At 39.3% G+C, this 26,646-nt stretch overlaps 2 protein-coding genes across 4 annotated transcripts in view; both read left to right on the top strand.

Annotated features, from left to right (window-relative positions):
- Positions 1–7,533, top strand: part of alkbh8 (alkB homolog 8, tRNA methyltransferase) — a 50,309-nt gene extending 42,776 nt beyond the window's left edge. For both annotated transcript variants that reach the window (XM_080197236.1, XM_080197235.1), the window contains 4 exons: positions 1,659–1,810; positions 2,382–2,650; positions 3,531–3,680; positions 6,903–7,533. In XM_080197236.1, coding sequence (XP_080053362.1) covers positions 1,659–1,810; positions 2,382–2,650; positions 3,531–3,680; positions 6,903–7,433 — 1,102 coding nt within the window. In that variant the 3' untranslated portion in view covers positions 7,434–7,533. The remainder of the gene's footprint in view (positions 1–1,658; positions 1,811–2,381; positions 2,651–3,530; positions 3,681–6,902) is intronic.
- A 7,658-nt stretch (positions 7,534–15,191) lies between these two features.
- cwf19l2 (CWF19 like cell cycle control factor 2) overlaps positions 15,192–26,646 on the top strand; it is a 127,963-nt gene continuing 116,508 nt past the window's right edge. The window contains exon 1 of one of the 2 annotated variants that reach the window (XM_080197234.1): positions 15,192–15,325. In XM_080197234.1, the coding sequence (XP_080053360.1) occupies positions 15,233–15,325 (93 nt within the window). In that variant the 5' untranslated portion in view covers positions 15,192–15,232. The remainder of the gene's footprint in view (positions 15,326–26,646) is intronic. The other variant, XM_080197233.1, reaches the window with a different exon arrangement.

Genomic DNA, 26,646 nt, shown 5'->3' with positions numbered 1-26,646 from the left:
TGCAGTCCATGTTCTGTGGGTTGACCCACAATGCTGTTACAGCGGGAACTTCAGGATTTTAACCCAGCGACTGAAGGAATGGCAATATATTTCCAAGTCAGGATGGTGAGCGGCTTGGAGGGGAACTTGCAGATGGTGGTGTTCCCATTTATCTGCTGCCCTTGTCCTTCTAGATGAAATGGTTGTGGGTTTAGAAGGTACTGTTTAAGGACCTTTGGTGAATTGCTGCAGTGTATCTTGTAGATAGTACACACTGCTGCTGAGCGTTGGTGGTGAAGGGATTGAATGTTTGTAGATGTGGTGCCAGTCAAGCTGGTTGCTTTGTCCTGGATGGCGTCAAGCTTCTTGAGTGTTGTTGAAGCTGCACCCATCCACACAAGTGGGAGTTTCCATTACACTCCTGACTTGTGCCTTGTAGATTGTGGATAGGCTCTGGAGAGTGAGGATGTGAGTTAGTTACCACAGTATTCCTAGCTTCTGAGCTGCTGTTGTAGCAACTGTGTTTCTGTGGTGAGTCCAGTTAAGTTTCTGGTCAATGGTAACCCCAAGGATGTTGACAGTGGGAGATTCAATGATGGTTACACCATTGAATGGTAATTTATGAGAATGGAAGTTGTGGTAAGTTGGGGATGTTTGAACAATAGGCCATAAACATTAGCACTCCTTCATCAAATTACAGTTGGATATTCCCATTCATTGCTGAAGTTGTTGAGCAGTTTACGTCACCCACCAACAGTATGTATGTACTATAGTATAAAATTTGAGAATGGGAATCTTCAATAACACATTTATGTGCTAAACCCTGCTTGATCCATCCACCGTTTTCAGAAGCAAAGCTGATGTCTGTACCTTTATCATTTAAACATCTATTTCACAAAGTTAACCCTGACCTTCTTGAAACTTCCTTATTGATGAATTTTAACCTTATTTACAATTTCAGTACTGGCTATGATGTGCTTATCTTGGCAGTTGCATCTTGTAATTGCGAAGTGCTAATGATACCTGAACTAAGCAATAGGCATAGTGTTTACTGCTGATCTCAAAGATGCCAACAAAAATTAAGTGCCCTCTGTGGCATAGATTGTTTTCTTTCATAACAACAGTTTAGATGTCCAGGTGTCCCAGCAGTAGCGATATCAGAATAGCAACAATCACAGTGAAGTATCCATATAGGCCGCAAAACAGGAAGTAAAAAGCACTGATTATCATCACTTAATGAATGTTTAGATAAAATAAATAGATTGAGGTACAAAGTAAGATGTCATAATTAAACTTTAAAAGAAAATGTGAATTGTTTTTATTATAATAGAAAAATTTGATAAATTAACATCAGCTTTTCAAGGCCACTGACACTGTTTAATAGCAACTATGAACTTACACCATTGTTAGAAGTGGTTACTAATGGAGTAGCTTTTTAAAGAATTTTTACAATAAGAGTAATAGACGAAGTGGAAATTTTAATTGATTGCTTGGGAATTGTATTTTGGAGGACCACAAATCATCCTTCTGGACAAGTGCAGAATCACTGATGACAATTTCTGGATTTCTATGTTATCTTGTGCATGCAAGGACTCCTGAAGTTGCTGTCAGTTTTGGTATAGTGACAAATTAATTACTGTCATCAGCATAGACAATTGTCATCTTTTTGCACTCAACAGAATTACACCTAGGAAATTGGATGTGGTGTCTTCTCCAGAGACACAAAAGACTGGAACCATCACTGGTGACATCAGTAATTTGACCTTAAACAAAAGAGGAACACGGACAAGTTTTACCTTTCGAAAAGTCAGAACATTGCCCTGTAATTGTGGTAAGTGTTCTTTTTTCTGAGCCCTTCCTGTGCTGTGCACCATTTCCTGAATTTGGCTGGGTGATTTGATCCGAGTGTCTCCTTATGTAAGCCTTGTTATGATCCCAGTTAGTGTTATAACTAGATGGCAAGATCCCAGACTGGAACCCTGGCTCAAAGACTAACTTTTTTTAATCAAACATGGAGTAAATAGTGCCACAGGATTGCTAATTAGTTTTTATACCAACCTTTTGCACTATCCACAACTCTACCTATCTTTGTGTCATCTGCATACTTACTAACCCAGCAATCTACGTTTTCATCCAAGTCATTTATATCTATGACAAACAGCAGAGGTCCCAGTACAGATCCCTGCAGAACACCACTAGGCACAGATTTCCAGCCAGAAAAACACCCTTCAAATGATAGGGAAATTCTGTTTAACCACAGATTATGATGATTCAGAAGTTATTTTTGTGTTACCTGAAATGTACAAATGTTTTAAGTGTGTAATTTTCTTTTAGTTATAAATCCGGATATTTAAATATATTCAACTTGAATTAGAAAAACTATGTTCAACTCTTGTCTGCAGGTTACCCAGAAGTCTGTGATAGTCAGAGTTTCCGCAAATGCAGTGATCCCCCACCATCAGTCCCAAGCAGTGATGGAGATGCATCAAAGCTTGAACACAAGTATGTGCATGATGTCTATGATGAGATTGCTGGCCACTTCAGCAGTACCAGACACACCCCATGGCCGAAGGTGACCAAATTCCTGAAAGCACTGCCAGCTGGAGCTTTTGTGGTTGATGTTGGTTGTGGAAATGGCAAATACCTAGGTGTGAACAAGGACTTATTCATGGTAAATATGTTTCTTAATTGCCAGATACAAAATGGCTGTTTAACGTTTGAATTTTTAAATTATAGCAGTAATTGCATTCAGCATTGATTACTAAGAGTAGCTTTAAAGCAAAAAATCAAACTTTTCAAATTTTACAAGGGCAGTGGTATTGGTGTTTGGGCATCTCTGATGGTCTATAATTCTAATCTCTGAAACACCTACATTTTTAAATTACTTCTTGAACTCAAATTAAATTTAAAAAATTACACAATGATAGAAAATATCCCAAAGGTCACTATTCTGCTCTGTCCTCTGTGCTAGTACTAATGCACTCACCTATAACCCATTTCCCCCCAGATTCTTTTATTTTCCCTTGTTGGTAAACATTTTTCTTATTCCTCTTAAATTATGGTGAAATTTGCTGTCAAACCTACTTATTTGAAGTGTCCAATAGCCATAAGTTGTCTTTGCATGTAGAATCCCTACATGCAAAGGAGGCCATTTGACCCATTGAGCCTGTACCAGTAACAATCCCACCCAGGCCCTATTCCCGTCAACCAACCTAACCCATGACACAAGTGGTGTAAAATCTTATTTATGTGTTTAATATTCTCTCAGAAGCTTTAATCTGAATGTCAGATCACCTAATAAATGTAAAAGCAAAATACTGCAGATGCTGAAAAGTTGAAATAAAATAGAAAATGCCAGAAATACTCAGCAGATCTGGCAGCATGTGTGGAGAAAGAAACAAAGTAAATTCTTCTGGTTGAAACCTTTCATCAGAACTCAATACTTAGTTTACTAAGTTGAAACTAATAAATAGCAACTTGTCGATGAGATTCCGTAATTCATATTTTTAACAAGTTCCATTGCCGCAGTTTCTCTTGCTTTCATTTGACAGGTGGGTTGTGATCACAGCAAAAACCTTGCTCATATTTGCAGAGAGAGGAACTTTGAGGTCTTCATCTGTGATGGTTTACTTGTGCCCCTGAGGAGTGGTGTTTGTGATGCCTGTATATCCATAGCAGTTGTTCATCACTTTTCAACTGAGGTAAATTAAAACTTTTCTTTGGGAATTTACAGAGAATTGCAATATGTTCCATATTTTGTTTTGTATTTTCTTAATTTGAACCAGTAAATATTTGGTAAAGTAATACCGTCAGTTTTTCTTTATATGATAACTAAGTAAGATAAAATCACCTCATCTGTTTTCTGTTCCAATTGGAATTAATACGTGATAGATTCACATGGCATTATAACTTTGCTGAATAATCACAATATTTGTAAGAAATTGTTCATATGAAGCTAAAAAGGCATTATTTTTGCACAAAAGAATTTTACCTTTTTCAGTTTACCTATTACTAAAGAGATTATTGGGCGGCACAGTGGTTAGCACTGCCGTATCACAGTGTTAGGGACCTGGGTTCATTTCCAGTCTTGGATGACTGTGTGGAGTTTGCACATTCTCCCATGTCTGCGTGGGTTTCCTCCGGGTACTACAGTTTCCTCCCACACTCCAAAGATGTGCAGGTTGGGTGGATTGACCATGCTAAATTGCTCCTTGGTGTCCAAAGATGTGTAGGTTAGGTGGATGAGCATTGGTAAATGCATGGGGTTGGGGGGGTGTGGGCCTCGGTAAGATGCTCTTTTGGAGAGTCAGTGCAGAACTGATGGGCCAAACTGTATTTCAATGGATTCAATGAAAGCCAGCCTATCCTAGCGAGAGTTGAGAGATAAATTGCATAATCTATGTTTGCTGTTGAAAGATCAATTTGGGAAAGGGTTAATGATAGCAACCCACTGATCAATGCCAATGATGGTGGAGGAAGAAAATACTATAAACAGGCTTGTGCCAATTTTTGAATAGACTGATGCCACTCTTATAAAAACCCCATGCTCTTTAAAACTCATTGTTCTGCAGCAGCTTTCCCATTTTCCCTTAATTACATTTCAGCTTGTCTCGTCCAAGAGGCTCACCACTGACCGATTGCTTCCTGAGATGGTAACTGACCCGCATTCGCTATTCAATGTTCCTCTTGAGTTCGGAATAGCCACCATTGCTCTCAAGTGTTCACCCACCAAACATTCCAACTGCCACTCTCATCTTGGCTCCATGCTTATTTCTAATCACTTCCTGTTTCTTGAAACTCTAATTTCTGTTTTGCCTCTTCACTCTGGTCCTCTGAAGTCTACATGGTACAAAGTCTCAACACCAGGTTGAAGTCCAACAGGTTCATTTGGAATCATGAGGTTTTGGAGCGCTGCTCCTTCATCAGGTGACTCACTTGGAAGGTAGCAAATGTAACTCCTCTATATAAGAAACGGGGGAGAGAAAAAATTGGGAACTACGCATCTGACATCAATAGTCGGGAAAATGCTAGAACGTATTATATAGGATGTGATAACTGAACAATGCGAAATTAATGGCAAGATTGGACAAAGTCAACAGGGACTTATGCGAGAAAATTATGTTTGATAAATCTATTGGCGTTTTTGAGGAAGTAATTTGCAGAATAGATAAAGGGGAATCCATATTTGGATTTTTAGAAGGCTTTTGAGAAGGTTCCACACGAGGTTAATTATCAAAATCCGAACACGTGGGATTGGGGATAATGACATTGATTGAGGTTTGGTTACCGGACAGAAAGCAGAGTAGAATTAAACAGGTCCTCCTTCAGCTGGCAAGCTGTGACCTGTCAGGTACCGCAAGAATCAGTGCTTGGTCCCAGCTACTCATAATCTATAGCAATGATTTAGATGTGGGAAACAAATATACTATTCCCAGGTTTGCTGATGACGAGTTGTGATGAGGATGCAAAGAGGCTTCAAGAGGATTTTGACAGGCTCAGTGAGTGGGCAAGAACATGGCAAATGGAGTGAAATGTGAAATTATCTACTCTGGTAAAAAAAAAATTGAAATGCAGATTATTTCTTAAAGCGGGAGAGAGTGAAAAGTGTTGATGTCCAAAGGGGCCTGGGTGTCCTTGTTCATGAGTCATTGAAAGCCAATATACATGTGCCATAAGCAATTAGTTAGATGGTATGTTGACTTTTTTCGTAAGAGGATTTGAGTACAGGAGTAAAATGGTGTTGCTGCTGTTACATCGAGCTTTAGTGTGATCGCACCTGGAGTATTGTGTACAGTTTTGGTCTCCTTACCCATGGAAGGGTCTACTTGCCATAAAGGTAGTGGTACAAGGGTCCACCAGCCTGTTTCCTGCGATGGCACAACTGTTCTATGAAGAGAGCTGGGTCTGTAGTCTCTAATGTTTAGAAGAATGAGAGATGATCTCATTGAAACGTGAAAAAATCTTACAGGTTCAACAGGATAGATACAGGAAGAATGTTTACCCTGGCTGGGAGGTCTAGAACCAGGGGACACAGTTAAGAGTAAGAGGCAACCCAATTAGGATCAAAATGAGGAAGAATCTTCTCACTTGGAGGGAACTGAATTTTTGGAATTTTCTGGCCCAGAGGGCTTTGAAGGTACAGTCATTGAGTATGTTCAGGATAGACATGAATAGATTTCTAGTTATTAAAGATATGAAGGAATATGGGGATAGTGCAGGAAATGTAATTGAGGTAGAAGATCAGTCATGATACAGTTGAATTGATTTTCTATAGTGTTCAGCATGGGCCTTTTACCCCATGATAATCAAGTCACATGCGCCTCTCTCTAGGCAGAATTAGTATGATCTCACTATCAACTCAACGCAATCTATTTCACTTTAATGAAAACATTTTAAAACATAACCTTTTTATCACGTGTTACTTTTGTAACATCTACGATACCTTTCACTGAGTGGTACATTGTATGATGGGTTCTAAATGGAGTTGTATGCAAATAAATGTATTTGAGCAGTTGCCCACATCATGTTCCATTGTAAGCTATAATTACTACAGTATCTGTAAAATATGTTGCTCCATTTTGCACTGGATCTTGATTCATATAGGTGGCATGGTAGCACATTGGTTAGCACTGCTGCCTCAGCACCAGTGACCTGTGTTTAATTCCTGGCTTGCATCATTGTCTGTGCATGTTCTCCCTGTGTTTGTGGGGGTTTTCTCCAGGTGCTCCAGTTTCCTCCCACAGTCCAAAAGACACGCTGGTTAGGTTCATTATTCATGTTAAATTCTCAGTGTACCCAAACAGGAGCCGGAGTGTGGCGACTAGGGAATTTTCACACTAACTTCATTGCAGTGTTAATGTAAGCCTCCTTATGATACTAATAAATAAACTTGTAAACTTAAAACAGTTTTTTTAAAATCATAGGCAAGGAGGCTGTCAGCCATCAAAGAGATTGTGAGACTTCTACGACCAGGAGGCAAGGGACTTATTTATGTTTGGGCAATGGAGCAGGAACGTAACAAAGTAAAATCGAAATATCTCATGGAAAAACACGAAAAAACAATCAAAACCCAAGAAAATTGCACCACAATGCCAGAAGTGGATGAAGATCAAGAAACCAATAAAGTGGATTTAGCTTGTTTCAATCAGTTGGCAGATTTTAATAAAGACACTGTAAATAAACAAAACAGTGCAAGGCTGCCTGTTCACACAAATAGAACTGCCTTTGAGTCACAAGACCTGCTTGTTCCTTGGCATTTGAAAGCTGGAATTAAAGCTAATAGTGTCTCATCACTGCCACCTACTGGGCCCAATGAACTTGCAGTTTTCCATCGCTACTATCATGTTTTCTCTGATGGAGAATTAGAAAACATATGTAGAAGCATATCTAACATTAGGATCTTGCAAAGTTATTATGATCAAGGGAATTGGTGTGTGATAATTGAAAAATACTAAAATTGTCTAAAATGCTATTTTGTACATGTGATTCCAAATATAGATTTTATTTTGAAATTTGTTTTGGATCTATAAACATGTAATAGCAACATGTATTTTTAAAAATATATTTATGCTTAATAAAGAAATCATTATGCTTTTTCATGTCTAATTGCTTGCCTTTGTCACTCTTTAGCTTCAGAATCTCCAATGAAGAAAATGAAATTGCAAATGTTTTGATTTATTATTGTCACGTATTAGTACACAGTGAAAAGTATTGCTTCTTGAGCTATACAGACAAAGCATACATAGCAAAGGAAAGGCAAGAGTGCAGAATGTAGTTTACAGTCATAGCTAGGTTGTAGGTAAGTCCCTTCAAAAGTCTGTTGATATTCTTCGGTCGGTTGATATGTGACCTCAGGCTTTTGTATCTTTTTCCCAATGGAAAAAGGTGGAAGAGAGAATGTCAGTGGTAGATGGGGTCTTTGATTGTGCTGGTTGCTTTTCTGAGGCAGCGGGAGGTGTAGACAGAGTCAATGGATGGGAGGCTGCTTCGTGTGATGGATTGGGTGACATTCATAACTCTTTGTAGTTTCATGCGGTCCTGGACAGAGCAGGAGCCATACCAAGCTCTGATACAACCAGAAAGAAAGCTTTCTATGGTGGGTAGATGTTGGTGAGAGTCGCAGCAGATATGTGAAATTTCCTTAGCCTCCTGAGAAGATAGAGGCGTTGGTGGATTTTCTTAACTATAGCATCAGCTTGGAGGGACCAGGACAGATTGTCCGTGATGTAGTTCAAGATTTTTTTCCTCCCCTTATGAGGTGGGAGACAGCCTGATTCCAAGCATCTATCAGGATCAGTTTACAAAGAGAAGAAATCCCTGTAATATTTCTTAACTCTACCTGAAAAGACCCAGCCACACAAAGGATCATCAGCATTAATCCATTGTCTCTTTTGCTTTAATACGTTGGAATGTTATTGCATTGTCTTGTAACTACCGATAAGTCGCTACCTCACTTGTGATTAAGTTGCTTGCAATGAGAGGAGACAAAATAAATGCCTGGAATTTGAAGAGTTCTTCAGATGATGTCAGCATTCAATCATTATCGCTCTGAATCTGGATTTATTGCAAGTAGAGATTAAAATGAAAATTCTGAAGTTGTAGTTTGCCATTCACTTTATTGCATTGCGAGTACCGTTGCTGACCCCAAAATCCAGGCTAAAATCTTTCCTTAGTAAGTGCTCAGCCTAAATTATTTTAAATTGCAGTCGTCACGGCAAGTGATGGAAAAGTACAATTTGATGGAAAGTTTTCTGTAATAGTGAAGGAGTCGGTCTCAATTCCCTATCAATTCCACCACTACCAACGATGTCTGTGAACAACTTCCAGACATGGAAGCTAGCTGCAAAATAAGCAGGACTTTCTCCAGACATGTAGTCTGTAGTGGAAGAGTGTTTAAGGTGAGATGAGGGAGAAGATGGTAACTCTCCAAGCCCTCGTGAACCTACTTTACAGCAACGTGGGCAAGGGCTTCCATTGAATAAGTCCTACCACAACAAAACCTTTCAACAGTGGATAAGCTGATGGCTGAGAAGGGGAGAATAAAAGGTTGTAGCAGGGTCTTATCCTGTATTAGTGGGCTTGCCTCATTATTATAACCAGGCAGCATCTTGTTAAAACAGTGTAGGACCTGCCTCTCTCAAGAAACACCACACGCAATTCCTTCTAAGAATGTCGCATTTCCTCAAGCCCTTTGGCAATTAGCTATTAGTGACAGGCAGGATCATGATTACTAGGAACTGTGAGGAAGTCTTTTGTTAGAAAGAGTTAAGTTGAACCAGGTAGGAAAGCAAATATTAAAGGAGGAGAAGATGTTTGTTTGGCTTCATTTGATTGTTTCTTCAAGTTGGGTTTTGGTGATTTTTCCAGCAGCCCAGAGGAATATCAACTTTTGTCTGCACAGATCATGAATATATCCAACTGGCAAAGCTGAAATCAAGCTTACTTCTTTCTAGTCTAAGGTCATGATCAACCTTGGAGACAGATGCATGTGCCCTGATATTCCACTAATATAAATGAAGAATGTGTTCTTCTGAAATTCTTTCTGTTGCTTTAGATGAGACTGAATATCTTGAACATGTGTCAGGTACCTCAAAGGAGTGGCCCTAATCTATACCAAATTGTTCCACTTCCCCATTTCTCTACAAACTTATTTTGAAAATTTATTATTTGCTCTTTTAGGAAACATATACACACAAAAGGTGGTAGAAGTTTGGAAGTTCTGCAAACAGCAATCAATGCTAGATCAATTATTCAATTTATGTCGGATTCAGTAAAAAGAATAGTAATTGCCTGGTTAAAATCTTACAGTTTTGTATCCATATGATGAAAGTGCTGTTACATCACCAATATACATCTGGCATGTTTAGGGTGATGGTTTGTGTATAGAAGTGTGTGCCAGATATTTTGAGAAAAGCTTTTGAGGCTATCTTATGCCTATTGTTTTCTTTTGCCAATTTAAATAGTGGTGACTAGGGCATCAATGGTTTGTTTGTGTTGTGTGCTTTATGTTTAATGGAGCATTTATTGAGGCTATTGATGAAATTCTTCTAATTCTGCTTCTGTCTGCATTCAAATACCCATTATGTCAACACAAATATAGGAGATAATGTTACTATGTGACTGATCAGGATCAAAATCAAGAATAGCCCTTGAGGAAAATCTCAATGAGCCTTCAAAAAAAAATATATTGACCCTGCTCCACTCTTAATTGAGGCAGTAAGGTTGTTTGGTGCTTGCCTGAGCAGCCCTCTAGGATTAGCTCTGCTCACTTAATGAGAGGAAGGGGTTAGTAAAGTTCTCCAAAAAATGGCCTGCCTCATGCCAAACTTGCCTGCAAAATCACATTCAGCAGGATCATCCATCAGTGGTTGAGACGCACAAAAATAAACTATTACAATTGGATTTTGAATTATCAAGATATTAATGCATAACTCAATGGCATGAGAGATGAACAGTTATAGTATTCTGTGAACATCAACATCTAAATATTGACAGCCTCAATGCAATCTGTAGAAAAGATGAGGGACAAATCAAAGAACCTTGAGATAGCTATACTTCTGGGAAGGGAAATAGTGAAACAAAATGCAGAATTCATGGAGTCAGCTTTGCCATCTAAACTACCTGATGAAGAGACTCCACAAGCCCACATTATAACACTCAATCTGAAAGGCAATTAATCTGTGGCTCTCTTCAGTACTTACGCACCTACTTTGCACTCCAAGTACAAAGTAAATAAATCTCTTATTCCAGTATAGATGCAGCTGTACCATCGCAGTCAAAGATTGTACTTCTTAGTGATTTCACTGCCAGAATGAGGGAACAACCGTGCCTTTGGCCAGACACCATTGCAAAGTATGGACCGGGAAAATCCAATTCCAACGGTGCACTAAACGTGACCTTGTGATCACTAACATCCTTTTCTGGCAAGAAAACATTTCAAGATATCCAAGATCGAAGCACTGGTACTGATTACACTATGTGATTGTCAGGATCAGGTTACAGCTGACAAATGGGCAGACCACTGACTGACTCATTTGCTTGTTACTGGCATTTGAGGTAGCCCCTAAAATGAATTGACAGCCATGACACATATGGAGAAATCTCAAGGTTTCAGGCCTGTCAAACGACACCAAAATCAAGGAATTGAAAGAACAAATCAGCCAGAGACTACAGAAACAGAAGATACAACCAACAATGTCCAAGATGACTGGCAAACTTTGAAGTCCATCATCACTCATACATGCCAATAAATCCTTGGGCACACTGCTAAAAGACACCTGGTTTGATGAGAATGATACGGAAATATGCAAATCCATTGATTGTGAAAAGGTAGCACTCCATATCTAGTAACAACCTCTACAGAAAAGAATCTTGCCTACCAGACAGCCAAAACTGAAACTGAAAGACTATACAATTTGAAGAAAATAGATGGACAGAGAGGGCTGAGGAATTATTCAACTGTTCGTTTACATGCGTAACACAGACACCACGTTCGGGGCAGTCAAAGAAATTTGTGGGCCCTTAACCAAAGAACAGTACAGCACAGGAAACGGGCCCTTCAGCCCCCCAAGCCTGCGCCGCTCATTGGTCCAACTAGACCATTCTTTTGTACCCCTCCATTCCCAGTCTGCTCATGTGACTATCCAGGTAAGTCTTAAACGATCCCAGCGTATCCGCCTCCACCACCCTGCTTGGCAGTGCATTCCAGGCCCCCACCACCCTCTGTGTAAAATACGTCCCTCTGATATCTGAGTTAAACCTTGCCCCCCTCACCTTTAACCTGTGACCCCTCGTGTTTGTCACCTCTGACCTGGGAAAACGCTTCCCACTGTTCACCCTATCCATAACCCTCATAATTTTATACACCTCTATTAGGTCTCCCCTCATTCTCTGTCTTTCCAGGGAGAACGACCCCAGTTTACCCAATCTCTCCTCATAACTAAGACCCACCATACCAGGCAACATCCTGGTAAACCTTCTCTGCACTTTCTCCAAAGCCTTCACGTCCTTCTGGTAGTGTAGCGACCAGAACTGGACGCAGTACTCCAAATGTGGCCGAACCAACGTTCTATACAGCTGTACAATCAGACGCCAATTTTTATACTCTATACCCCGTCCTGTACCGGCAAGCATGCCATATGCCTTCTTCACCACCTTCTCCACCTGTGCTGCCATCTTCAAGGATCTGTGGACTTGCACACCCAGGTCCCTCTGGTAACCCTGGTAAGATCCAAAGATGACAAGACTCCCTTCAAAGATGGACAGTATTGACATCTGCTGCAAAGAGCACTCAGTAGAACTACTCAATGAAAACTCCATAGTGGACATGTACCTACCGAAGAACCTCTCAGAACATACAATCAGAAGTGAGCTGGACAATGTTCCCACACTTGACAAATTGGTAACTGCTGTCAAGCGGACAAAAAACACCAAAACCTCTGGTCTTGATAACATTCCTGTAGATGTCCTGCCCCATACGAGAACAACATGCATTCATGTAACACCTATAGTTAAATAAACCATCCCAAGATGCTTTACAAGCATTATCAAACAAAATGTCACACTGAGCCATATAAGGAAGCATTGGTCTGAAGGCTACTAGGTTTTAAGAAATGTATTAAAAAGAGGAAAAAGATCAAGAGATGAAGAGAAATATAGGGATAGAATTCCAGCTGGATTAGGGTCTAGACTGTTGAAGACGACAATCAATGGTTCAGCTGTTAAAGTCAGGCACCATCAAGAAGTCAGTATTGCTCTCAGGAGCTGAAAAGTTAGAGGAGATCACAGAGTTAGGGAGTGATAAGACCATAAAAGCCTTATCCCTCCCTAAAAACAACCAAGGTTAACTGGGAGCAAATGTAGATCAACGACCACAGGAGAGGTAGTTGAGCGGAAGTTAGTGCACGTTAGTACACGGGCAGCAGAGATTTGATTGATCTCAAATATGTCGAAGGTAGTATAGGTAAGGAGGCTGGCCAGGAGTGCATTGCAATAGCTAAGGTTAGAAGTAAGAACTGCTTGGTTGATGGTTTCAGCAGCAGTTAAGCTGAGGCAAGTTGGACTCAGGTGATGTTCCAAGAGTGGAAATAAATAGTTTTAGTGATAGCAAGGATGTGCTAGGAAGTTCCTCATGGGGGCTAAATATAATACCAAGTATTCAAATGGTCTCTTTCAACTTAAGACAGTTGCCAATGATGCATGGAACAGAGTTTGTATTGGGGACTGAAGACAATGGCTTCTGTCTTCCAGAAACTTAGTTGGTAGGAATTTCTGTTCATCCAGTTCTGGAAGTTGTTAAAGCAACCTGACAGTTTTGAGACATTGGAGGGTTCATGAATGTTGGTGGTGAGGTACAGTTGGGTATCATCCAATGTACATATGGAAACTAACCCCATGTTTTCACTAGGTGTCACAAAAGGGAGCACGTAAATGGGAAATAGGAGAGGGTGGAGGATATATTGTTCGGGGCACACTGAGTTTGGCATGGTTGACCACACCATCCACCTCCGACAGTTCTCCATTGTAGTTCAGCTGAGTGCCTTTGCCTGGTTCCACTTATCTATTCACTTGTTGGAACAGAATCATCCACATTGGTAGGGATTGAAACAAAGTCTTCCCACTCTTGAAGTCTTCTTACACTGTTAGCCCTGGTGTTTTCCAAGGATTTATCTTTGGCCTGCTCCAATTTTCATTTACATGCTGCCCCTTGGTTATATAATGTGAAAGCACACAGCCACCTCCCTTAATCCCTCCACTATTTCTAATTTGTTACACTGCTCATCCAACATCCAATATTGGAGGAACAGAAATTTGTGCCAATTGAATATCAGGAAGATCCAAGCCATTGTTTCAATCCCTGCCACATATTCCATTTTCAAGCCACCAATCTATCCCTCTCCAACAACTGTCTCAGACTGAACCAGATCATTTGCAAAACATTACATCCTATTTGATCCTGAAATTAGCTTCTGAATATTGATTGCCCCAACACCAAGACCGCTTACTTCCATCTGTGGAAGACTGCCCAGCTCTGTCCCTCTTCATCTCATTTTCCACAGAAATCCTTGTCCATGCCTTTGTTATATCTACCTCGATTATTCTAAGGCTCTCTTAGTTGACTCCAATTTTCCACCCTACATGATCTTGAGCTCATCCTCATATTGCTGTATCCTAGCTTGCACAAGCCCAAGCTTGCTTATTACTGCCCTGCACGCAATGACTTCCATTGTCTCCCAAACCAGCAAAGCCTCAATTTTAACATTCTGATCCTTATTTTCAATTCCTCTATGGTCTTATCCCTGCACACCCACCTTCCCAATTTCTGTAGCCTCCTAGAACCAGCCCTCTGAAATCTCTTGGGCACTGTGGACTCACCACTCCAAAACCGTTAACCCTGCCTTCAGCTTCATAGGCAGTAAGCTCTAGAATTTCTTCCATAAAATGCTCCTTCTTTAAGATGTTCTGTAAAATTCACCTTGTTGACTTAAGTTTTTCATCTAATGTTGTCCAAACATTTATATTACTTGGTGTCAAATTTTAATTGCTGCTGTGGAACTCCAGGGACATTTTAATGTGTTACACTAATCCTACAAAAGCCATGCTGTTGTATCTATATTGAAATACTTATTGTTGCTCATGAATGTTTACAATTTACAACAGGCAGTGCTGGATTTAGGTATAAGCTAAACAAGCTACAGCTTAGGGCCTCACAATATTTCAGAAGGTTTACAATGAAGAGAACATTTAAGAGCGGATACCAAATAAAAAGCACCAGCTTGAACAGCAACTTAAAAAATTACCAAAAGTTGACAGTTACTTTACTCCAGAAACAGATGAAGATCCACAAACCCAAGGTGATCAGCAAAGTCCAAAACAACCACAGCCTAACGCCTCTGCTACTGAGACAAGAGTCTGGTGTAACTTTTTACAAGGGGCTTCCAAGCTTTATATAGTTTAGGGCCTTCCCAAGTCTAAAAGCGGCACTGACAACAAGGTAGTTTTGAATTATTCTAGCAAAGGAATTGGTTGAATTACGCTATGAAGTGGTTCTATTAATATAATTTCTTTTTAGAAACGTAGTGAATAGCAGTATACTTTCACACATTCTGTTTTGCACCTGAACAGCAAACTGCCGGCCCCATCACCTTCCCTGGGACACACACACTGCGCGCGCCAGTCCTGGGACATTGCCTTGTCTTCACGACGGTCTCGCCTGCAGCTGCGCGACCGCCGTAAAGCGAGCGTTAACGGCAACATGGCGGACTACGGGGGCAGGTTCGAAAGTGGGACGGCAATCGAGGCGAGAAGAGAATTTAAACGGAGGGCGAGAGAAGAGATCTTGGCCAAGGTATTGTGTCTCAGCTCTGTGTGTGTCTGCGGCAGCCGCGGCCCCAGTCCTGTAAAAACCCCATCGCCAGGGAAGTGTCAGAAGTCGCCGCCTCATTCCTGACAACCGATGAAATGTCAGCTGCGTTTTTTTGTCGAATTGGCTTTTAGAGTTGACTTTTGCTGCCCATGTTTATATGTGTCATTCTAAAAGTGCGATCTATTATTCCCTCCAACACGGGGAACTTCAAGTCACAGCAATGTTAACTATCTGCTGCAGACTGATATCTTCTGTGATGCATCATTGGATTATGACTGATAGTGTCATTACAATCAAACCATCTTTCTAATTAGTAAAATGTACTGTGTGGCTAAAAGCTAAATACTGTAGAAGCTGGAAATCTGAAATTTAACAGAACGCCTTTCCACAGAGCTGCAGTTATAGGGAGGCGATGGCCTAGTGGTATTATTGCCATACGATTAATCCAGAAAATCAGCTAATGTTGTGGGGACCCGGTTTCAAATCCCATCACGGAAACTGGTGGAATTCAGTAGAAAAAATCTGAAGTTAAGAGTCTAATGATGACCGTGAAACCATTGTCAATTGTTGGAGAATGTTCTTTAGGGAATCTTTATCCAAAGTGGTCTGCATGTGACTCCAGGTCCACAGCAACGTGGTTGACTCTCAACTGCTCTCCAGGGGCAACTGGGGATGGGCAATAAATGCTCACTAGCCAGCCATGTCCTATGAATGAATTAAAAAAAATCTAGGACCTCTTCCATATATACATGTATATAGATATATATATATTTATTTATATTAGTGGTCTCCTCTGTTAAGAACCCAGCTGATGTTGAATGTGAAGGTATACCAAAACTCAGAAGGGTTTCTTGGAACAACATTTCTTAAAGGTGTATTTTGCAATTTGGTAATAATGTGAGCAAACCAGTGAGAACATGTCTAGTCTTGCATTCAAATAAAAGAATGTTTATTAACTTAAATGAAAACACACACAAAAAACCACTGTGCCAAACATACATACATTTAACTAAAGTAATGGCTACACACACCTGGTATCTTATGGAATTATTCCTTCTTTTTTTTCTGATCTATGAGAAAATGCCTGATGAAAGAGCAGTGTTCTGAAAGCTCATGATTCCAAATAAACCTGTTAGACTTTAACCTGATGTTGCAAGAATTCTTACTGTTTTCTATCTATGTTCCTGAACTCTGAGAAAAGCCCCTTGTCCCAAGCCAACATTCCATCCAGTATAACTCTTATTGGGTAAATTCAACAAATAGTTGCCATCCACAAGTTGTCCTCAAGATTAGGCAGCTATTGATTGGTTCAATGTAGGGTTTCTATATGGATTTCAAACAACTGCTTGGAGCCTAAAATTCTGTTGTTTGGGAGATTTCTGCTTCCTGGCTGGGTATGTCTGTGGTCGTGCTTGCTTACCAGATGTTGTCCTCACCTTCTATGAAACTAACCCTGCTATTTATATATCTTTTTGCTCTTTTGATATTCTATCTAAACAATGCCTTGGACCAGGCTTTTAGTGTATGGTGTAAACTGTATTCTTATCTCTCCACTTTGAACTCACCTGTGCTACAATTTTAATACTTCTCCCTTCTTCCCCCATCCCAGTCACTTAAATAAATATTTGTTTTCCTGCTCCTCAGCTAATTCACATATAAAAAACCCACCAGACAAGTGCATTCTGTAGTTCCTTTTTCATTCCATACTTCAAGCTTTATTTTATTCAAGTTTCTTGAATCTTTATTTTGTTCAAGTTTTAAATGTTAATTTTATTTAAAGATCTTGTCACCATTTATTTGAATTAAAAGTTACATTCCTGGTATTAGATATTTCAAACTTAAGTTCGTGTTAAACTTAATCATTCTGTTTTTGCTGGCATTATACTCTCCTGTATGCTTTCTGCACCAGTAACAAGTATCAGATCAATTATTTATTGACATTAGTGCATATAGGTTTTCAGAGCATATTCAATGAAATACCCCAGGGAGAGCTACAATAAAAGCTCAGGCATACGGTGCATAGTTTCCAATTACCCACACTCCACATAGACAGTCAGTGGTTTTGAAAAGTGGTTCAGACTTGTATATAAAGGTTCGTTGTCAAGATTGATTGTCTTCCCTTGTACCCACTCTTGCCTGTCAATCACGACCAGAGCATCTCCAATTTCTCTTTTTATCCATACAACTTAGATTTCAGAGTTCCTCAAGATCAAACTTTGCCCTCCTTTTTCCTCTTCAACATCAGATGCCACGAAGTCAGGTTTCATATGTATACGAATGGCATGCAGCTCTATTTCCCCACCATTTCTCCTATCCCTAGCAGTGCTCTGGCTTGTTAGACTGTTTAACATCCTTTCCTGGTTGAGTTGCAATTTCCTTCAGTTAAACACTAGGACATAGGTCCAGGAGTAGACCATTTAGCCCCTTGGGTCTGTTTTGTCATTCAATAAGATCATGGCTGATCTGTAACATTACTTTGTATTGCTATCTTTGGTCCATATCCCTTAATATCTTTAGTTAACAAAAATTGATCCATTTCATATTTAAAATTAACGGTTGGTCTAGCACAAACTGTTGTTTATAGCGGAAAGTTACAGCTTCTGCCACACCTTGTGATTAGAAATATTTCCTAATTTCACACCCGAAAGGCCTGGCTCTAATGTTTCGAATATGTTCCTTGATCCTAGCCTCCACAACCAACAGAGAAAATGTCTCTATGTTTGTCTTATCAGCTCCCCCTAATATCTTGAAGTACCAAAGCTCTTTGGTTTTCTTTCACTTCAGCCCCATGTCAAACTCTGTACCCTTGCCACCGATTGAATGTTTAATTCCCCTCCACATTTTCTCACGCTGTGGCTAACAACCTTGGCAGTGAGCTTTGACCTATGTCTTAACAATAACAATGAGCACCTTCTTCCGCTTTATAACATTCCCCATCAGTGCCGTGCCTCTGCCAAATTGCCCATTAAGTCCTCCCTTATGTCTTTACCACTTCCAGATTGATTATTCCATTTCTCCCCAGCCAGTGTCTCATGCTCCACCTCTCATGCCATTCTTCTAATCTAAAACTCTGCTGCTGATATCCTATAATGTGGCAAGTCTCACTTGCCCATCATCCAATCTTGCTGTGCAATTTTGATTTCCAGTCCTCTAATGCCTCGCTGTAAAATTCTCTTCTTTGTATTTAAATCTGTTCATGGCCTCTCCCCTCCTTTTCTCTGTTCACCAGCCGACCACTTCCCTGTATGTCTATATCCCTCAAACCTCTTGTGCATCCCAAAATCTCTTTACTACCCAATTAACAGTTGCCCAACTGAAATATGGACTAGCAAGTAAATATTTTTTGTTTTCATCTTGAATTGAGAACTGACTAGAATGTGATTGGGCAGATGATGTTTTATAATTTTTCAAGAGTATTTCATTGGGGATCTATGCTGATATTGCAACTCAGGTGATGTAGCAGCAGGGTCTGTATAGTTCATCTTGGATTCTACAAACTATGTGTATTAACAGTTCCCATTCCTGGTTCATACCCAGTGAACCATCTGCTAGAGAGTATACTTTTGTGGTTATCTTAAGAGGACTGAAGATAATCATGATTAAATGATCAATTGTCTCTTTCTGCTTGGAGCTGCACGTTAAGAAAAATCATTAGATAAGATATTAGGAGGATCAGCCTGCACTTGTTGAATCATTTCCGATCAGCAGTCAAGACTTTCAGAAAAGAGAAGGAAAGAAAGTTGACAACCAAATAATACTTACTTTCTTCTGCAGACACACTGTTGATTTGCAGTTATTCCATTTTAAAAACAATATTTTCTCTTGCTTTGAGAAATCAGCTATCAAAAATATTTTTTGTACTGTTTCATTATTGCAAAAGTACAAAGTTGCAGTTAATCACTTTATTTTTTACTAACAATTGAGTTGAAATTAGTACTTTGGGGTTCTGTTTCACCTGTATATTATCTTTGAACATCAGGTCTTCACTAAGCATAAATTTCCCATTCTACTTGTGCATCATTGTCATTTGGGTCCTTGTTCAGTCATTTTATTGTATCTTAATGAGGCATGACCTTTTTCTATTTATAAATGGTTCACACAAGGAAATAAATAATTAAAATTGATATTTTTAGATGGGTTGGGTACTAGGACACGAGTGCTGATGTGATTTCTGTTAGAACATTAAATACCTTTTCTTACGTATTTCAGCTTGTGGTGGTGGTTTGAGTTTTTGTATGTGGAAGATGTGAATGGATGGGAAAGGAACATAACATTAAATAGTTCCTTGTCTCCTGCATGGTGTCCTGCACTAGATTCTTGTTGCTAGATCTTTGTCAGTGCTGTTGGCCAGTGTGGTGACCATATTCACTAGGCTTCTCTTTCCATCCTGTGCCAAAACTACTGAGCACCACACTTCATCGGCAACCTGTTGCAATTGGGGCAGTTCTGTTCAAATAATTTTAGTTGATAAAAAAATAATGTTTAGGCACTTTAGTTTGAATAGCAAATTATACACTGCCTAGTACTATTTAATTCAAATCTGTTTTGCACAAAAGATTCAAATTGACCATTTTGTAAATAAACAATATAACAAAATACTTATTTTTAAAAAAAGGTTTAAACATTCAAATATCTATTTGAATGTGATTGAAACTTGAGCAATGTAGAAACTACACAATCCACAGTTTCTGTCAATAAACGTAAAAGTACCAATGCCACAAAAACACTAAAGAAATTTAGAATGCTGATCATTGTTTTTTTCTTCGCAGTCAACTGGAACAAAGTTCGACTGTAATTTGCTGTTTAGGTTTTTACCAACTTGAGCATTCTTTGCTAATTTTTAAAACTAGCATGGAATAGGCTGGTTCAATTAGCATTAAAGATAGCTTCTACCCTCTGATGAGAGAACATTTCTGGAATTTTATCCTGACATTATTCGGGTCCAAAGGCTTTGCTGTTTCTAGTGCACCCAGGTGTCTCCTTAATATCATTTGGAGTGAGGCAAATTGGCTGGACACTGGCTTCTGCAATGGAGCGGACCTGTGAAGAAGGCTGAGCGGGATTGACTTTTAGCACAGGGCATTTGTGAATATTTCAACCTTGTCTTCTGGTCTTGTATGCTGTGGTCTACTATTGTTGACGATGCGGCAACTTAGAGAGCTTTGTCCTCTTTAATTACCTTATTATCCACCATCTTTCTTGATTGAAGAAAGATTATGGACAATCCACTGAATGTGGGGGAGTTGCTGAGCTTTGCTGTGATCCATTGTTTGTGATACCATGCAGCTTTTGCTCTGATAATTGTCATCTCCAATCCCCATTGTGCTAGGGTTGATTTCCCGGTTTGATGGTGACATCTGGAAGAGTGAGGGATGTACTGAGCCCTGAGGTTATTGATTAATGTGGTGTACAATTTTCCTCCTTAATGGTCTATTGTACATTATGAATGTCCTAATTATTGGTTGCTAAATCTGTCTGTTGTTTGTTCTTATTTGCACTGGTTTTGGCTACTTCAAAGCACGAAAACTAAGCTTATTTGATATTTTTAGTCATGTAAAGTATCAAAATATGTGTCTCAGCTTCCCCTAAGTGAGTTTTATGCAGCCCTACATAGTCTATTCTATTTAACATGAAGGTTACTCTAAACATTGCCTGGTCAAACTCCAAGGAAGTTGTGTTTTTGATACATCTGTCAGAAAAAAAATGAGAATTCTGTAAATAAATCTTAATTGTATTTCAACACCCCTATTGAGGAAGGTCTGACTGACTGTCATTGAAAGCTGGAGGCTCACAGTGTTGGTTTGTTGATGATCTGGCTTGACTGCCTATTGAGCATTTATCATTAGCACTATCTAATTAACAATATTACTGATAAATGCTCAATTGGATAATAAATCATTTCAATAGAACCTGCAGTTACAGCAGTTTAATCAGCAAAGAATTTTATCAATTGCAGGGAAATTTGCTTCCAAGGTCAATGAAACTTCCTTTGACAAAATTGATTGTGGATTGTAATCACAAAGACCATGTTGGATATTAAATTATACTTTATTCCTGCCTTGCTGGTGTTTCCACAAATAAAATATGTGAATTTTGAACTTGTTTATGTTTTGTATTCATTTTCAAGCACTAAGGTATCATATTTTAGATATTTGGAATACTGCATTGTATGCATTTTTTTTAACGACTGAGTGATTGAAAGAATATGGAAAGCACTATAGTGATTTATCTTCTGAAGTGGTGATATTTATTACCAATATATTATGCAGTCTTTGGTGATCATTCACTAGTGAGTATGGTTGTCCACTGAGAAACTCCGTGTCACTGGTCATGGGTTCTGTGTGTCCATGCATGGCTGATGAATCTGACCCTAGAGCTGCACCTTCGACTGCACACTCAGCGGGTGTTTCTGGGAGGTTCTTGGACTTCATTGGTGTTCCTTTCTCAGGCTTCTTTTCTAGATCTCCTCTGGCTGTTGGGTGTTTTGGAGAATTGTGTTCCTTCAATTAGGAGGTTCCTCCAGTTAGGTTTCTTAAGCAAAGGTCTCCCAGATATTGCTGTCTAAGTTGAATTTCTTGCGGTAAGCCTTCAGGGCGTCTTTGAAACACTCCTTTTGACCTCCTTGTTTGGATACTTTCCTTGACCTAGGCAAAGAAGATTTGCTTTGGCAGCTGGGACTCTGGCATCCTAAGCATGTAGCCTGCAAAGTTGGTTTTGGATTACCAGAACTGCGTCTGGTGCTCTTAATTCCATTAAGGATGCTGTTGTTTGTCTGTCCTCCCAGTTGGTGCAGACAATCAGTCTCAGATAACATTGATAGCATCTCTCCAAGGCCTTCAGATGGCATTTGTATGTAGTCCAGAAGAGTTGGGAGGAAGACTGCCTTGTACACGAGGATCTTGGTATCAGCACAGATGTTATTGTCGTCAAAGACTTTCATCTTCAGATGTTCAAAGGCAGCACTCGTGGATTGAATGCAATGTTGATTTCCATGTCAATGTCAGCTTTAGATGAGAGTTGTCTCCCAGGTTGGAGAAATGTTCCACATTTGGCAGGGTTTCTCCATTGGATTATTTCATTATGCAGCATTGATGTCTAATTTACAGAGAAGTTATTTGGAAGGCTGTGTCATGAAGGAGCTTGAGGTGTTGCCTAGTTTTATAACCCTAGGAAAGGTAATTCTGTTACTTTAAATGAAACATGGCCACAATGAAAACTAAGGTGAAAATCCACTCTGCTGAATTTCAATCTGATTTCAATAAAGATGAAATCTGTATTGTTGGCAGGCATAACTAAGAACTAGAGATGCATAAGACTCATCAAAAGTTTACCAGCAAGATCTGAGTTTTCCTTTTGGATTTTCATCAATAACCCCTGTTGTGCTTTATTGTATAAATTTATAATAACTTCTTGGGTGAGTCCAATAAATATCCTAAAGTATCCTTTTAAAAATCAGACAAGCTTCTTCATAAACCCGTTGGTATAGATCATGGTATTCTGACCCTTTTCAGGCAGCAAGTCTGATCATAAGGAAAAGGAGCAGGAATAGGCCAGTCAGTCCATTGAGCCTGCACTGCCATTTGATAAGATTATTGTTGATTTGATTGAAGCTTAAATCCACTGTCCTACCTATTCCCCAGAACCATTGATTCCCCTTGTCCATCAAAAATTCTTGACCTTTTGAGAGTATTCAATGGTCAGCCTCCACGCCTCCCTGAGAACTTCTAAGACGAACAACTCTGAGAAAAAAAATTGCTGCTCATTTCCATCTTAAATTGGAGATGCCTTATTTTTAATTTGTGCCCATTATTCTTAGATTCCCTCTCGGGAGGGGATATGCTCCCATCATCTGTCCTGTCAAGACCCCTCAGGATCTTGTATGTTTTGATTTTTTTCTCTCATTTTTCTAAACTTGCAACTTGCTCAACCTTTCCTTAGCAGACAACCTCTTCTTCCCAGGAGTTAGCCTAATGAACCTTCTCTTAACTCATTCAATACAAGTACATCCCTCCCGAAGGAAGGAGGGCAAAATTGTACACAGGTGAGGTCTCACCAATGCACTGTACAGCTGTAGTAAGAATTTGCTACTTTTATACTCCATCCTCCTTGCAGTAAAGGCCAATATTCCATTTGACTTCCTAACTACTTGCTGTACCTGCATGCTTTTGACTTATGTACATAACCCAGATCTCTCTGTACTGCAACATTCTGAAACCTCTCTATTACATAATATTCTGTTTCCCTTGGATTTTCAGCTATAACCCCTGGTGTGCTTTATTGTATAAATTTATAAAAATAACTTCTTGGGTGATTCCAATAAATATCCTAAAGTATTCTTGTAAAAATCAGACAATCTCATACTTTCTCACATTATGCTCCAACTTCCACTTTGTTACCCAATTAAACCTATCATTAAACCTATCTACATCCCTTTGCAGATTCCTTATGCACTCCTCGTAACTTGCTTTCCAATTTATCTTTGTCATCAGCAAATCTAGTTGCAATATAGTCTGTCCTGTTAGAGAAACAAAGATAGTTTTAAAGGATTTGTATTTGTATTGGTAAACATTGACAAAAAGCAAGGCTTCATAAACAGGACTGAGATAAATGACCCGTTAATCTGTTTGACAAAATATGAAAACTATAAGACCATCAAGTGTACCCCGTATGACTATCGTGACTTAATACTCCTTGCTTCTCCCAATATCCCCCTCACCTTCCTCACATTTACCCCCTCAGCCATGTAACCTCCTGGTAGAGGTTAAAAAAAGCCAAAACCAGCAAGGCTAAAGAATATTCTGTAAAATTCCTCTTCAACCCACTCAATTGATGAAAGCATGTCAAGGGGATTGCATGGACCAAGTATTTGTTGTAAAATCATACCTTCTGTATGCTGCAAACTTTGTTCAAATCAGAAACTGGTCCAGTACCCTCTTGGAGACAAACTGAGAGGCAACAGCTACAACACCATCTGGCAGCATATTCCAGATGCTCTCAATTCTCTGAGAAAAGAAGAACTGCCTAATATCTAATCTATTTCTACTCGTACATGTTTAACTTCATGTCACTTGGTTCTGTCAACCTGTTAAACTAGGATAATATAAAACCTTCTCCAGTTTGTTAATTATTTTATAAACATCTATCAGGTCACTTGTAAGTTTGCACCACTCTATACAAAAAAAAGTCCTTGAATCTATCAGGATAACTGCAATTCTTTAAGCTAGATATCATTCATTTGGCTCTCCTCTGTACCTTTTCCAACGTAACTACATCCCTGTCCATGGGGAGATTCAAAACTTGGAAAATTGTCTTTAACAAATCAGTATTGTCTGTTCTTTAGTCACACATCCTTCATCAGATAAGAATTAATTTTGATCTTGTCAATAGTCTTGAGTAGTTTTCCAATTGCTAATAAACCAGTCCCTTGTCACTTGGTTTATCCCACTGGCCTTTTTAAACATTTAGTCATTTATTGTAACATTTCCAATCTTCTGGCAACACAGTCATTTCCAAGGAAGACTGAAAGATTGTGATCAGAACTTTCTCTGCTGAGGAAAGCTTGGATGGAGACAACCTAAGATGCATCCCACCTGCACTAGGTGACTTAACTGAGTAATGCCAGTCACTCTGGATGGGATAAAAATAGAAATTATATCTCTCAACTTTCTCCCCATCTTTTTTCTTTTCGGGTTGCATTTGTGTTTGATCGATATTGACTGGAATCAAGTGTGATATGTTCTAAAAGTCAAGATAATATTGTCTTGTCATAATTTAGCTTAGTTGGTAGTACTCTTGCCTCATTCAGATGGTTGAAACTTCGCTGCAAGACTCAAACAGATAATTTAAGCTGACAATTCAGTATATTCCTGAGGGTGTGTTACATTATTGTTCTTCAGATGAGCAATAAAGCTGCGACCTTGCCTCACTGTATTTTATTGTGGAGTGATGATTTTGGTAATGTTCAAGATCCCTTTGCAGTACATGAATTTTAGCCAATGTTCCTCCAGCAATCAGCATCAAAAACAAATTGATCATTTGTTTTGTTGTTTATTAGATCTGCTGTGTGCAAAATAACAGCTATTTTTCCCTGCAGTTCTCAATGTTTGAAAATAATTCATTATGGAGAAATACTTTGAGATGTTAAGATGAGATATGACAAAAGTGGGGTAATTGGGTGATCACAATCAATTTCTGTCAGTTAGTCTGTCACTGACCCAGACATGAAGTCAAAAAAATTCCTAGTGGTGAGAAGCTTTGAGAACTGTTGGTGCATTGTCACATGCCCCTCCCAAACAGGCTACATTTGCTATATGCCATGTCTCAAATTACTCGCATTCTGAAATATTATTTTTGAAAGAAGTCTAATTCGTATTTGAAGCAATAGCATTTGCCATTTTTAGTCTTTCCTTAGGGAGCGTGTTCCATAGATTTATATAGATTATTTAAATTGGCAATGTTTTTACAAATTAGTTTTGAATTCACTGCCTTCAAACGCAGTCTGTGCCCTTTGGTTCTGCTGTTCTGGCAGCTTTTCATGATCTATATTAACCAGTTGTCTTAGAATCCTAAAAATAGCGATCTAGTATCTCGCAGTCTTGCTTTTTCAGTGAAAAGATGCCCAATTTACAAAATCATTGCATACAATCCAACTCCTCTATCCCCCTCAACTATACTGGTTGTTGTCTTCTGAACCACTTCAATAGTTGTAATATCAGATTCATACTGCTGCAGCCAGACTGTACAGAGCACAAAGAGTTGTTTAAAATAGGTTTTTGGTATGATGTAATTTGCCTGCCAAAAGCAATGATTAGTGCAATCTGTCAGCCAAGATCCTGCCTTCAGTGAATAGTAATCCTATAACCCACTGTTATCTAGAAACAGCCAGAATTTACTGGCACTGCATGAGGTCAGTTCCCCCAGTCTTTTTGTCAGCCTCACCTGTTTCTTCCTATGTATTTCTAATTCTGAAATTCTGAGTCAGTTCCAAAGTGTGAGATTGCACGAAGGGCAGTGGATGTGTGTTTGCACATTTCTCATGCCAAAATTTTATAACACCCCCTGCGTTTGGCTTCAATAAAAGAGTTTTCTTAGAACGAAAGAAAATGCAGCGCAGAAGGCGGTATTCATCCCCAGGTGCCTGAGCTGCTGACGGTCCTCTCTCCTGTTTCTTCAATCCTTTTATATCCATTCTTTTTAAACTTTTATTCCAAATTTTGGCCTTGTTTGCCTCAATAGTTCCTTGTACTGAAGCATCCTGTCATCTATGCACGTTGAGTTCAAGATCCCATCTTTCTTGTTTCATC

The sequence above is a fragment of the Carcharhinus amblyrhynchos genome, chromosome 10, assembly GCF_965287045.1.
Source record: "Carcharhinus amblyrhynchos chromosome 10, sCarAmb.v2.hapA, whole genome shotgun sequence".
Classification (NCBI taxonomy): Eukaryota; Metazoa; Chordata; class Chondrichthyes; order Carcharhiniformes; family Carcharhinidae; genus Carcharhinus; species Carcharhinus amblyrhynchos.
The sequence above is the reverse complement of the archived record's forward strand: the minus strand, read 5'-3'. Positions and strand labels throughout refer to the sequence as shown.